This window comes from Podarcis vaucheri, assembly GCF_965113315.1.
Source record: "Podarcis vaucheri genome assembly, chromosome: 1".
NCBI classification, from domain to species: domain Eukaryota; kingdom Metazoa; phylum Chordata; class Lepidosauria; order Squamata; family Lacertidae; genus Podarcis; species Podarcis vaucheri.
In genome coordinates this window covers 59,759,169-59,772,806 of record NC_138759.1, presented here as the reverse complement: position 1 = coordinate 59,772,806, position 13,638 = coordinate 59,759,169, and the positions used below count along the sequence as shown (strand labels likewise).

The 13,638-nt window shown below is 37.9% G+C and overlaps 1 protein-coding gene across 2 annotated transcripts in view; it reads right to left on the bottom strand.

The window, feature by feature from the left end:
* The window catches only part of LOC309532588 (uncharacterized protein), a 44,046-nt gene that overhangs the window by 5,704 nt on the left and 24,704 nt on the right, over window positions 1-13,638 (bottom strand). For both annotated transcript variants that reach the window (XM_082223039.1, XM_082223038.1), the window contains exons 18-21: window positions 11,295-11,404; window positions 10,472-10,640; window positions 9,818-9,922; window positions 722-8,827 (exon numbers count right to left, since the gene is read on the bottom strand). In XM_082223039.1, the coding sequence (XP_082079165.1) occupies window positions 722-8,827; window positions 9,818-9,922; window positions 10,472-10,640; window positions 11,295-11,404 (8,490 nt within the window). The remainder of the gene's footprint in view (window positions 1-721; window positions 8,828-9,817; window positions 9,923-10,471; window positions 10,641-11,294; window positions 11,405-13,638) is intronic.

The following is a 13,638-nucleotide window of genomic DNA, read 5'->3' as shown; positions in this document are numbered from 1 at the left end:
GATGATGGGTGAAAGGATAAAATACAGAGTCCATCTTCTGGAAAACCTTTGTCCAATGAATGTATACTTTCAGAACTCTGCAAGGAAAGTCATGCTTTTTCCCTGGGATATTTAGCGTTAGAACAAAAGATTGGTAAAACCAGTTCTTGTTGGTTGAAATCTAGAGAGTAAAACCACCTTGTCTTTATGAAAAAAAACATGTCAAGCTGTCGAAAGAGCAGAAAGTTATGACACTCGTCTAGCTGTGGTGATAGTCACCAAAAGACTTTAAATGAGAGGTTTGAGGAGAAGTTAGTTTGTTTGTTAAAGACAGAAATCTAGAGAAAAAGACAAGGAGGTGAAGCTGAGATGAAACAAGATAGACTTATCTGACGAAAAAGGAGAGCCAGGAGGAATGACTGCTGCGTCAGGCAGGAGGAAAAAACTCAGGAGTCCAGCCTGCTTCACACAATTCTTTGTTCCTCACGGGATAAGGACATAGCCCATTCTACTGACTCCAGCATCCCACAAAGTAAATCTACTCATCACACAGGAGGTCCAGCTCCTCTCATCACAACTCTGGCAGGACAAGACAAAGGATACCTTCTCTGCCAATGAAGTTGGCTCCCTGCATGCTAATGATCCACACTTTGCTGCCCATGCTTCTCTTAATACTTCCAGTGTCACTGCCAGCAAAAGCTCCCTGATCCCCTTATGAGGAAACGAGGCAAGCTGCTTTTACCTGCGGAAGGCTGAACTCCAATTGGCTCTCATATTCTCTCTTTCGATTTGATATTCTGTTTTCTTTCTTTTTAAGTTCATTTTTACTACGTAGGTTGTCATTTGCAAGTCGCTCTATTGCAGCCTTTGACTCATACAGTGAGATATTCTGTAAAGAGAGTTTTTCAGTTAGCTTCTGCAGCTCTTCATTTGATTTTGCAAGCTTTCCTTCTGCACTGTTTAAATCTTTCTCAATTTTTTCACTTTCTGAATGTGACAATTTCACAGATTTTTCCAAGTCCAATATCATCTCCTGGTATTTAATAGAATCCTTTTGCAACTGGTTGATCTCCTGTTGTTTTCCCCTCAAAAGTTCTTGCAACTCTTTAGTTTTGTTTTTTGTCTCATGATTGTCTCTCTGAGCAGTTTTCAGTTTTTCTTCAAATACTCTGACAAGATGCTGCTGTTCTTCTTTTTCTCTTATTGTGTTGCATTTCTCTGCTTTCAAACTTTCCAACTGCTCTACAAGGAGGCTGTTTTGTATCTGTGTGGCTTTCAGTCTGTCTACTGTTTGATCCAATTTTTTGATGTGGTTGAGCAACTCGGTCTCCAAAAATTCTCTCTCATTTTTTACTTTATAAGATATTTCTTGAACATTTTCTAATTCTTCTTGTAAGAGACATTTATCATCCTCTAATATTTTAATTCTTTCACCAAGACTGACTATTTCCTGATTAAGATTTTTACAATCATTTTCCAACTTTAATAAAGAGCTTTCCTTCTGATGCAGAGATTTTTCAGCATCTTTCAACCTTTCTAACAAAGTTTCATTCTCTTGCTTTAAGATCAACATGCTTTTCTCTTTTTCTGAAATCCCCTCATTTAACAAATGAATGTGTTTTAATAATGACTCTCTTTCACAGAGGGAATCACTTATCTTGGATTGAACATCACACTTGTTCAATTCCAACCGTGTTTGGAGGTCCCCGAGAGCAGATTTTGTTAGACTAAAATCCTTAGAAAGCTCCTCATTTTCCTTCTCTGTTTTCTCCAAGGCTTGCTTTAAAATTTCAGAAACTTCCTTTAATTGCTTATTTTCCTCCATTAGCTGCTTGCTCTGAACAACAGATTCATCAATTTTTCTTTGATAATCTTCCAAGCACAACTTGTGCTCAGATGCTTGCTTTTCAGCTGCAATCTTTAGTTCACTTATTTCCTTCTGTTTAGATTCAGTCAGCTGTTTCAGTTGTTCCTTTACTTGTACATTTTCATCAGCTGCTTTTTGAAGCAGCTCCTTAAGTTTATGTGTATCAGATTCTCTCTCTTTTACTCTGTGAAGAGCTTCCTGCTTTTCTTTTCTAGTGACATCAATAATGTGCCTCATTTCTGCTATTTTACTACTAATATTCTCATAGGCCTGAAGCAGAGACTCATACTCTTGCTTTAATTCACTGTGTTTAGCTTTCCAGCCTGTTAATTCAACTGTCTGAGAATCTTTTAAGGAATTCAATTGAAAAGAAAAAGCTTCCTTCTCTTGCCCTATGGTCTGCATGGTAGACTTCAGACTCTCACACGCAGCAGTTAGGTTTTCATTTTCAATTAACAATCTAGCATTTTCTGCCACAAGTGTCTCCTCTTTATACAGTGCAGTACTCAGGTTTTGTTTTTCTCTACCCAACTCAGACCTCAGCTGTCCAAGGGTGTGAAACTTATCAATCAACTCTTTGTTTTCCAAAACCAGTAACTCCATTTGATCTTTAAGAGTTTTGTTTTCCTTCAATGCTTCTTTACGTGATATTAAAGCAGCTTGGAGCTTTCTTTGGAGACGTTCCCTGTTTTTCTCTTCAGCATCATACTTCTGCAGTTGAGGTTGATAGCTTCTGCCATTTACATTTTCTTCTATCCATTCCCGATCTGTTGGTAGAGGATCTTGATCACCTATTCTTTCAGTTAATGTTTTTATTCCTGTATTAGTGACATCTAGCGATTCTCTTTCTGTGCAAGTGACATCTTCCAATGAACTACAGAAGTCTGGGCCTTGAACACTGTTCTCCAGCACATTATCAGAATGCGGCCACACAGTTTTTGCGTCCTCTCTTACACCTGCCACATTTTTGTATGCACTAGAAACTGGCAAAACCTTCTCACGCAGCATATTGAATTCCATCAATAGTTGCTTGTTTTCTTCACTGGGATGTCTTTCAGTTTCTTTCAGACTTGTTAGGTGATCTTCATGTTTTTTGTGGAGTTGACTCTTTTCATTATTCACAGTTTTAACAGCTTGCAATTCATTTTTATATGATTCTAGTTGTTGCTTAAGCAGACCTTGTTCAATCAACATATTGTCTCTCTCTTGTTTATAGTGTTGTTCCTGTTGCTCAACAGAAATCTTCAGTTTTACTGCTTCTTGCTGTACGCTACCAAGTTCAAGTGACTTCTCTTTTAACTCTTCCTTAAACTTTTCTTTTTCTTCCATAAGTCTAGCATAGTTATCACGAAGTTTCGCCATCTCAGACTCTTCCATTGTCATCATACTTACCGTCTTTCCTGATTTTTCACCCCTGACGTCAGCCTTCACATTTAGCTCCCCAGACACTGTTTTCTGCTGAGCATTTTCACTGTGCCTAAGAGATGTATCGGTGTCCAACCTTTTCTGCAGAGAGTATAAAAGCAATAAATTGGAGTCAAATTCTTCACACTTTCTCTGATGAATCTCCTGGAGTGCTTGCTTTTCTTTTTTAATGAGCTCAAAGTCTTTTGTTAGTTCATTAAAATCTCCTCGTAGCTTAGCATGCTCTTCTTTTTGCTTCTGAATTTGTTTAGTGTTTTCTTTGCGGACCACAAGCAGTGCCTTAAGTTTCTTTTGCAGGATTTCCTTGTCTTTCTGCAGCTCAGTGACTGGATTCATTTCATTAGGTTGGTGTGTTTCGTTACTACAGGAACTTTCAGTATTTAGGGTAGCTTCCGACCCATTTGTTTCCTTGAATGTTTCATCTCTCTTTGCTATTTCACCTTTGAGATTTTCTATGGTTAAGAAAAGTTGTGAACGTTCCTCTCTATGCATTTGATCTCTCTCATTCAGCACAGACTCCATTTGTGCAAGCAGACAATCCTTCTCTTGAAGATAGATCAAGTTCTTATCAGACATACTTTTTTGTTCAGCTATAGTAGCTTTGAATTCTGTAACAGCTTTCTCCAGCTGCTCCAAGTGTTCTGCCTTGGCTGATAAGGTTTCACTCATGTCATTTATCTTCACATCTTTTTCTAACAATTGTGTCTTCAGTCCTTCAAGTTGGGATTCGAGATCTTTGTTGTGAGCCTCAGCATTTTCAACCTGCTTTACTAAGTCATCAATTTGCTCCAGAAAACATTCTGTCTTTTTATCAAGCTTCTCATTTTTCTGAATTAAGTCCTTCCTTATTAGCAAAGCTGCTTGAAGTTTCTTTTTCAGATTCTCTTTTTCTTGATTTATTTTTTCCAAAGTAATATTTAGCTGCGCCTTCTCACACACCAAGTCTTTTATGGTAGCTTCTTTGTTGGTCAACACAACTTGATTGAGTTCAAGTTCTTTCTTATATTCTTCTACCTGCTGTGATAATGTACTTATCTCTTCTGTCATGCTCTTCCTTATGGCTTCTAGTTGTTGCAATTCGATAGCAAGCACATTTTTTTCCTCAGAGAATTTTACCATTTCATTAGACATGGATTCCATGACTTGAGAAACTGAGCAATCCTTTTCTTTTAACTGCTGGCTTAGAGAAGTAATTAAATCCTTCTGTTGGTTAGTTTGGGAACTAAAGTTTTCTATCATCTGGTTTTTATGCTCTATTTCTTCTAAAAGTTTTGCTGCTTTTTGACATTCGGTGTTCAGTGTCTTGCAACTACTTTCAAGCTCTTTTTCTAATTTATCTGTCTTCTCCTGGAGGAAAACCACCTCCTTCCTCATGTTTGATAATGCTATGTCCTTTTCTTCACAGACAGATTGCTGCCTACGTAATGCATCCTTAGCAGTATTCAGTTCGTTTAACAGATGTTCAATCTCAGATTGGTCAGCAGCTTTGGCCTTTTTAAAGTCATTCTGCATCAACTCTTTCTCTTTCTTCAAGGACAACATGCTTTCTAGCTGATTATTCAGGTGATGTACTTCTTCCTCTCTCTCTAAAATAGTCTGCTGCAGTGCCATTGCTTCAGCTTCTTTGCTGATAATAGTATCTATCACAGCAGAGAATTTTTCCAATACAGTCTTAGCTACTTGCTGACCAGAGTCACTGTCACTGTCTTTGAGGAAGTACCTACTACTTGACAATGCAGACAGATGTTTGGCCAACTCTGTTTGAATAATGTCCTGTTCTTGATGCAAAGATTGAATTTGATCCTCTTTTGATTTCAGTTTCCTTTCTAAATTACTCAGTTGCTCAAGATTAACGTCATTTTGCTGAGTTGCCCTAGCAAGTTCTGCTACCCATCTGTTCTCACTGGCTTCTAATTTTTCATGAAGTTCTTTTAGCTCTTTAGATTTTTCCTCTAATTGCTTCTGGTACTTAACCAAGTCTTTGTTTTCCAGATTCAGTTTATCAAAGTTCTCTTGTAAAAGAGCTTTATCATTTATTAAAGAATCTATTTGTTGTTGCAATTTTTCTATGACCTCAGAATTTAAATATTCAATATGATTAGCCTGTTCAGTGCATTTTTCCTGTACAACCTGTAGAGCTCTCTCTCTCTCTTGAATATTTTGCTTCCACAGCTCAACTTGTTCTAATGCTTTATGATGCTCTGATTTTGCAGATTCAATTTCTACTATCAAAGAGTCAATTTTAATCTGGCTACTGGCAATGCTTCCATCCTTCTCTTGCAAAAGCTTTTTTAGTGTAGCAGCACTTTTATCTAGCTCTTCTCTAAGTAGCTCAGTATCATTGGTAAGAGCCTGAACATTGCTTTCTGATAGTCGAACACCGATATCTTTAAGAAACCCAGTGATAATCTCTTCTTTTTTACTCAGGGAAGCACTGAGTTCATTTTTTTGTTCATACAGAGCATCAAATTTGCCCTGCAAAGTTAAGAAAATGTTTTCTTTTTCCTGGGCTAGTTCTTTTAACTTCTGAATTTCTTGCTTCAGTTCATTTCTTTGACTATGAAGTTGAGAAATTAACTGTGACTTTTCTTCATTTATTTTTAGTTCCTCTCTTAGGGTTTTCACAAGATTAGTAGGATCCAAAACAGAAGCCTCTTTTTCTGCTAGCACCTGGCTAATGTCGTTTATTAATTTATTCTGATCACTTATTTCCTTTTTCAAACAAAGATTTGATTCTTCTGCATCAGTAGCTTGCGTCTTCAAAGTCTCACATTCATTCTTTTTATCTTCAAGTTCAGCCTTCAGTTCACTGTTAATCAGTGAAATGTTATTCACTGCTAACTCCTTCTCCACAATGACTGCTTTTAATATTTCTGCTTCAGAGGTCAAACACTGTACAAGTTTATGCTGCACAGAGGAAGTCTCAGAAATACATGTTTGTAAATCAACACATTCCTTCTCCTTTTGTTTTAAAAAGTTATTTTTCTCTGTAATTGACTTGTTTAACACTTCATTGTTTTCTATCATATTTTTAAGTTGACTCTGGAGATCAGAAATTATTTCCATATTCTCAGACAGTTGAACTCTAAGAGAATTAGACTCATCAGATTTACTTTTAAATAATTTTAACTCTTGATCTTGCTTCTTAAATTTATTCTCTTTCTCTTGCACTTCCTGAGTAAGTTGACTAACTTCACTATCTAGAACCTGTACTTGGCTTTGCAAATCTGAAATAATTTGCAAATTATGCTTTTCATCTACATCTTTGTTTTCTTTCATTTCCTGAATCAAAACTTCCCTCTGGGAAAGAAGAGCCTCTTTATCACAAATACTGCTTTTTAATGTTTTCATTTCGCTAACTAAGGCATCAATTTGGTCCATAAAAACTAAAATATTATTAGTCTGCTGAGACAATTGTGCACTTAAGGGCACTAGTCCTTCACAATTTTTCATTAATGTAGCACTGGCTATTTCTATATCTGCTTTCAATTTTTCATTTTCTAATTTCAGCATATGAGCTTCATGTTTTGTGGACACAATTTCAGACTGATGCTGTGTTAACTGATGCTGAAAAGCATCACATTCATTTGACTTAGCATTGCAAACAGCCAAAGCACTATCCTTCTCATGTTTCAAAACATCCATTTCTTTGACTAATAGTGCTAGCTGATCATTTAATTTGGTACACTCTTCTGTTTTTTGTGAAATCTGCCTGCAAAGATCCTCAAACTCCACCCCTTTAAATAATAAAGTACTGTCTTTGTCTTCAAGCTGTTGAGATAGCTTTATGTTATCACATTTAAGCTTTTCTACTTCTTTTTCTAACACAGTCATGATAGCTTGCTTTTCTTTTACTTGCTTAAGTAATGTATCACCATGCTCAGTTTTTTCTTCAATAGATCTGCTTTTTATTTTAAGCTCCTTTTCTAGGTCTTTAACCTGTTTCTGTAATGATGAGGTTTTTTCCTCCTCCCGATTAAGCTGTTGGACCATTTTATCATACTCTGTCTGAAGCAATGTTTTGTTTTGCTGCTCATCCTTTAACTGAGTGATATAAGACTGTCTTTCTTTCTCCAATTCCTTTGTTATCTCTCTGCTTCTGGAGAGCTCGTCAGCTAAAATGCCACACTGTTTCTCTTTCTCCAGTAACTGCTCTGCAAGTGAATTTTCTTTTTGCTTTACAAGGCCTGAGAGTTCTTCAACTTTCCTTCTTAAGGTCTCTTTATCGTGACTGACTTCTGAAAGCATTTTCTGGTGTTCTGTGGCATTGGCACACAACTTACTCTCCAACTCAGCCATGGATTGAGCACGCGTTAACAGTTCACACTCTTTCACATCCAGTAATTTTGACAAACTTTCATTCTCACTAATCAGCTGTTGCTTTTCTTTTTCCATAGTATGTATCTCATTTCTAAGCTTTTCACTGGCTTTAAGCTGATCTGCAAAACCTTTTTCTTTCTGCTCAAGAGCTGCTTGTAACTGCTTGTTAGTCACGATGGCAGCTTGTCTTTCGGTTTCCATCTTATTAATTATTTCATGTTTTTCATGCAGCTCATTATTAACTTCTCTCCACTGCATTTCCTTGCTATTCAGTTCTCTAACTAACTTAAGCTTTTCCTTTTCATTTTGCTGCTCCACAACTTTAAGCTTGTCTTTTAGGGATATCACAATCTCTGCTTTTTCTTGCAGTGACTTTTTGACAATTTCTAGATGCTCAGTATGTTCAGCAAGTTGTCTGGATAAATTAGCTAAATCTTCATCTTTTTTAGCATTTTCTAAAGTGAGCTGGTTGTGTGAATCTTTCACTGATTTCAGCTCATTCACAAAACTTTGTTCTTTGTTTTCTTTTTCTTTTAGTAATTTGTTCAATTTCTCCTTTGCAGAAATATGTTCATCGACCTGGGATTTAAGATGGTCTGTTTCCTCCTTACATTTTATTTCTGTTTCTTGCAATTTTTTAGCTGATTTACTTATTTGTTCTTTAAGCAATTTAATTTGTGACTCACACTCCATGAGTTTGTTGTTGTAAGTAACATCACGAGTCTTGATTGCAGAATGAAGATCTTTAACTGTTTGGCTAGTCTCTTTGATTTGCCTAACAAATTCTTCATTCTCTTTTGTTTTACTAGCGTTTTCAATTTTCACCTCTGTCAGTTCTGATTTTATTGCACTTAACTGCTCAGAAAGTTCTGAAAGCTTTCTGCCTGCACTGTTCACATCTTCGGTTTGTACATCTTTCAGCAACTGGGTTTCCCTTTCAGCCTTGGACAGCGCTTCTTCCATGTCTCGCATTTCATCCTCTTTGCACTTGATCTGGCATTTCAGAATATTAATCTGCTCAGAATATGCGTTTATATTTGAAGTAATAGCAGAAATTTCTTTGTCTTTCTCAGCTAAAACCTCTCTGAGGTTGTCAAATTCTCTTTCACGCCTCTGGAGGTCTTGAATTAGTTGAGACCTCTCTTCTAAATGACTTGTGTTTAATCTATCAAGTTCTTCATTTGTCTGTTCAAGATCCTGTTGCATTAATTCTATAGCAGCATCCTGTTTCATGGTCTGAAAGCAAAAATAAAGGAAAAAAATGTCTAAATGCCCAAAATTTAATATTAACTCAACAGTACTGTTTGTAGTTGGAATCCAAAAAGAAGAAGAAGAAGAAGAAGAGTTTGGATTTGATATCCCGCCTTTCACTCCCCTTCAGGAGTCTCAAAGCGGCTAACATTCTCCTTTCCCTTCCTCCCCCACAACAAACACTCTGTGAGGTGAGTGGGGCTGAGAGACTTCACAGAAGTGTGACTAGCCCAAGGTCACCCAGCAGCTGCGTGTGGAGGAGCGGAGACACGAACCCGGTTTCCCAGATTACGTGACTACCGCTCTTAACCACTACACCACACTGGCACCACACTGATGTTTAGGTTCACCCAGAAAACCATAATTTTGAGGAAGTAGCAAAGGGATGGTGCTAACGCAATTAAATTTTCCTTCTCTCCCCCCCACCAGATGAGTGACCACCTCCTATTTCCATATAATTTACTGTTGCCATATACTGCTTCTTTTAACTGTTGTCACATCTTATCGTACACTATATCATATATACATGATATGACGTCTATACCATATACTGTTGCCATCTTGCTTTGTTTCAACTACATTTTGATATGATGCATAAGGAGCTGCTTTTCAGGAAAAATTAGCCTCTAAGTTTCCTTGGGCTAATGAAACTACTTTTACAGTTCTGTTTATAGTTATTCTTAATTTTATTGCTCATATATTACATATATCACTAAACAGACAATGGGTTGTATCTAATGAAGTTGCTCTGTTCACCCAAGGACTTCCACTTGCACAGCCTGCCCTTTCTCTACTACCCCTACATGCCTCCACTTCAAACCTGTTCCGGGAGGGTCTGGAGCAAATTGGGAGGGGGGAAGAAAGAGGGGAGAGTGAATTCTGTTGCCAAAGCAGAAATCCTTGCACAAACCAGACAACTTCATTGAATCCAACCTATTTATGTACGAAGCCACAACAAAAGTTTGCCCTTTTTACCTTTTCTTGAAAGGCGGTTATTTTTTCTGTTAATGCAGTAATAACTGCTTTCTGTTCTGCACACTCTTCTCCATAAGCACTGCACTTCTTCTGGACATCTTCCAGCTAGTTTCAGGGAGGCAAACATTCACTGTTTTCAGTTGTGACAATTCAATTCACTTGTGACAAAAGGACAATATTGTCCATTATATAAGTATACTGACATTTATTTAGTTCAGGGTACAACCTACGGAAATTTACTTAACCTCGCCAGTGTTTATAATATGCTCTGATTGTTGGTTCACACATAGGAGGATTGTAGGGATTTCCAAAATGCCAGGGGAGGAAGCAATTAAATGTTCAAAGAACTACTGAGTATTTACCAAAGATGGCAAATTGCTTGACCCAGAACACAATACAGTGGTACCTCGGGTTACAGACGCTTCAGGTTACAGACTCTGCTAACCCAGAAATAGTGCCTCGGGTTAAGAACTTTGCTTCAGGATGAGAACAAAATCGTGCTCTGGCGGCACGGTGGCAGCGGGAGGCCCCATTAGCTAAAGTGGTGCTTCAGGTTATGAACAGTACCAGGTTAAGAGTGGACCTCTGGAACAAATTACTTAACCCAAGGTACCACTGTACAACTTGACTGACTCAGAACTGTAAACAACTCACCTTTTGTTCCCTCTGCAAAAGCTTTTCACTTAGTTCTTTGTTTAGAAGGTCTCTCTCATGAATTGACTTTCTCATGTCTTCTGCCTGTTCTAGCTTTTCATTTGTACTTGAAAGCTTTTGCTCCTTTTCCCCAAGCAAAGTTTCAAGCAAGCCATTTCTTTCATTTAATCTGCCAATAAAAGAAATGATCAAATATGTTATGATAAACATTCTCAAATATATGTGGACATCAATTGTACTGTGGGAAATATTTGGAGACATACAGTGGTGCCTCGCAAGACGAAATTAATTCGTTCCGCGAGTTTTTTCGTCTAGCAAATTTTTCGTCTTGCAAAGCACGGTGTCGGAAAAGTTTTGGAAAAGCTTCAAAAATCACCAAAAGCCTCAAAAAAGGCTACCACACCGCGTTCTATGAGTTGCTCCTCGAAGTCAAGTCGCAACTGTATTAACGGTGTTAAGAGAAAGGAAACAAACTGAAAGACGTTTTCGTCTTGCTTCGCAAGCCCATAGGGAAATTCGTCTTGCGAAGCAGCTCAAAAACCCTTTCGTCTAGCGAGTTTTTCGTCTTGCGAGGCATTCGTCCCGTGGGGCACCACTGTAGCTCCCTGTCTATATCCAAAAGTAAGATCAACTATTCCATCAATTGCAAGAAAAATAACTAAGAATGAAAATAATCTTTATGAAAGGGTTTTCCCCCTTCAATTATCTGCAGCAGGTAAAAGTTTAAAAACATTTGACAACATATACACCAACGTTTGGATCTGAATAACACTGGGGTACAGGGTAGGGAGGCTGGGGAGGGACTATAAATGTTCTATTTTACCCTTTCAGTTGTTCATTCAAACTGGAAACAAGAACTTGGTGTTTTTCTGCACCACGTGCTTGCTGGTTGCGCAGCTGTGTAAGCTGGGACTGTAAACGGTCATTTTCATTCTGTAAGAAAATCATGTACACAGCTGGTATTTGCACTGACTATAAAACAGGGTTATCTTTGAACTACGTGAATTAGATTCTACCATTATAGCTCATTTACTACCAGCAAAATATCATCAGAAATCTTTGTTCCCAGTAGAAACAGTGAGATTCCGTTTGAAATGCCTCATTTCTGGTGATCTTATCCTGTGACAACCAACATGGAAAGAGACATCCTATAATATTGATTTCATATAAAAGCACACCATGCAAACATGCAATGTGTGGGAGGAGCTTACTTTTAACAGATGTTGCTTTAAAAAGGCATGTTTTTAAGAAGCTCCAGTGATGCTTAACAGAATTTAAATTTTAGCATAACTGATCCACACAGAATTAACTGAATTATATTTGTTTTTCTTTGCACTTGCCCAAAAATCAACCAGTGTGTGAAGTAGCAAGGTGTAAAATACATTCTGGAATGTAATCCACAGGGAATGAAGCAAGCTCCACTGACACAGTCAATTTATTATGGCATCTAAATATGTTAGTCTACCCAGCTTCACAAAACTAACACACAAGATTAAACTGCAAAAACACACCATCCAAAATCAGAAGCAGCTCAGAAAAATCCAAAATTGTCATTAAATGCTGGGTAGGTTAGACACAAAATACCACTTCTATGGAAAATAAACTATCACTTGGGAATGGGCAGGACACACCTGTACAGCCCTCAATAGCTGCCCTTCTTCCTCTACACCAAATGCCACCTGTATTGAAATGCTCTGTTACAATGCAATATACATTGACATTCCTGCTGCATGAGAAAAATATTTTGAGTGACTCCTCATTACACACATGCATTTTAGTATGTTAAGGAAGCTATTAGTCGAACCTTTAGACGAACATATTAATATTTAAAATTGCACACTGTTTGTATAAAACGTAGAAAACTATGTTCACTGTATGTTTTTCTTGTCTTTCATGAAGACTTATGACTTTCATGGGTCTGATTTGGGGCTACAGTGTATTGTCAACAACACTGCACATTCTCCATTCATTTACACACACACCTGGGTAATTTATTCCTGCTGTAATAGTACTTGGCTCTCACCAGAAGCATCTTGTTGGGTGAGATGGAGCTAATGCACAAACGTCCTGGCCACAAACACATACAGGAATGGGGCGTAACAGGTGGCAGAGAAGTTGGCATGGGGACACATGAGTGAAGCCAATCTAGTGCACCTGCTGGTGCATTTGCAGCACCCAGGAAACAACAGTAACCCAATTTCCAAGACGCTAGAGCAACTGCTCTGCGCTACCCATTATGCTGCTTCTGCATTTTCTTCAACCAACAACACACAGTCCTTCTTTTCCAAGGACTTTGTACTGGCAGTTTAACTCATTAGCTATCAGAACATCTTTGAGCATTCCATGACTTCACAGTAGTTCAGCCAATGAATGGGGAAGGCTTATTTTAATAAAGTGAAGTCATTGCACTTGCAAACATTAGCTAGGGAGCAACAGAAAAGAGTATCAGCCAATTGATTAGATGTAACTGATCAAAAGTACTCTTTATTCCTGCTGTCACTCGTGGATCCAGGAATGGAACGAGAAGCAGTAGCAACTCTAGTCTGCAAATCTGCTTTTTCAGATGGGGAGAGTATGGTCCTTTTTACTGCAAATAAACCCACCTTCCTAGGTCACAAGTGGCCCCTGATGCAATCTGTCTTGTTTGGCTTCAATTTCAATTTGTTGGCCTTCAACAGATCCTTTCTGCACTCCAACACTAATTAAGGATTTGCCCTACTGCACCTGGACATAATATCTAATGGTGGCCAGAACAGAACTAGGTGTCCTCAGCTTGTTGGAGACACTGCACACCAATCGCTTTGGATGGTCTCTCTCTTAGTGAGTTCATGTGCACTTTAATCAGTTACTCGTGACATAGTAAAACACCACAATGTAGTTTCCTCAAAGTCATGTAGTAGTCACCAATAGAAACTTCTTTGACTGCCTGCTTAGGAGTAATGGTAACAGGAATAAAGCAGTGAAAGTTAAACTGTATGGATTCTACTCTTGTATAACACATATGTAGATTATATGTTTTACCCTTTTAAATAAATTTGATTTAAAATATGAAACAGCTGGTGACTTAGAAGCAATATCGAGTAGCTTCTCAAGACAGTTTTGAGGGCAAAACTGGATGTCAAACAGCAACCATATGCATTTTATCTATGTCTGCCCAATTCACATCT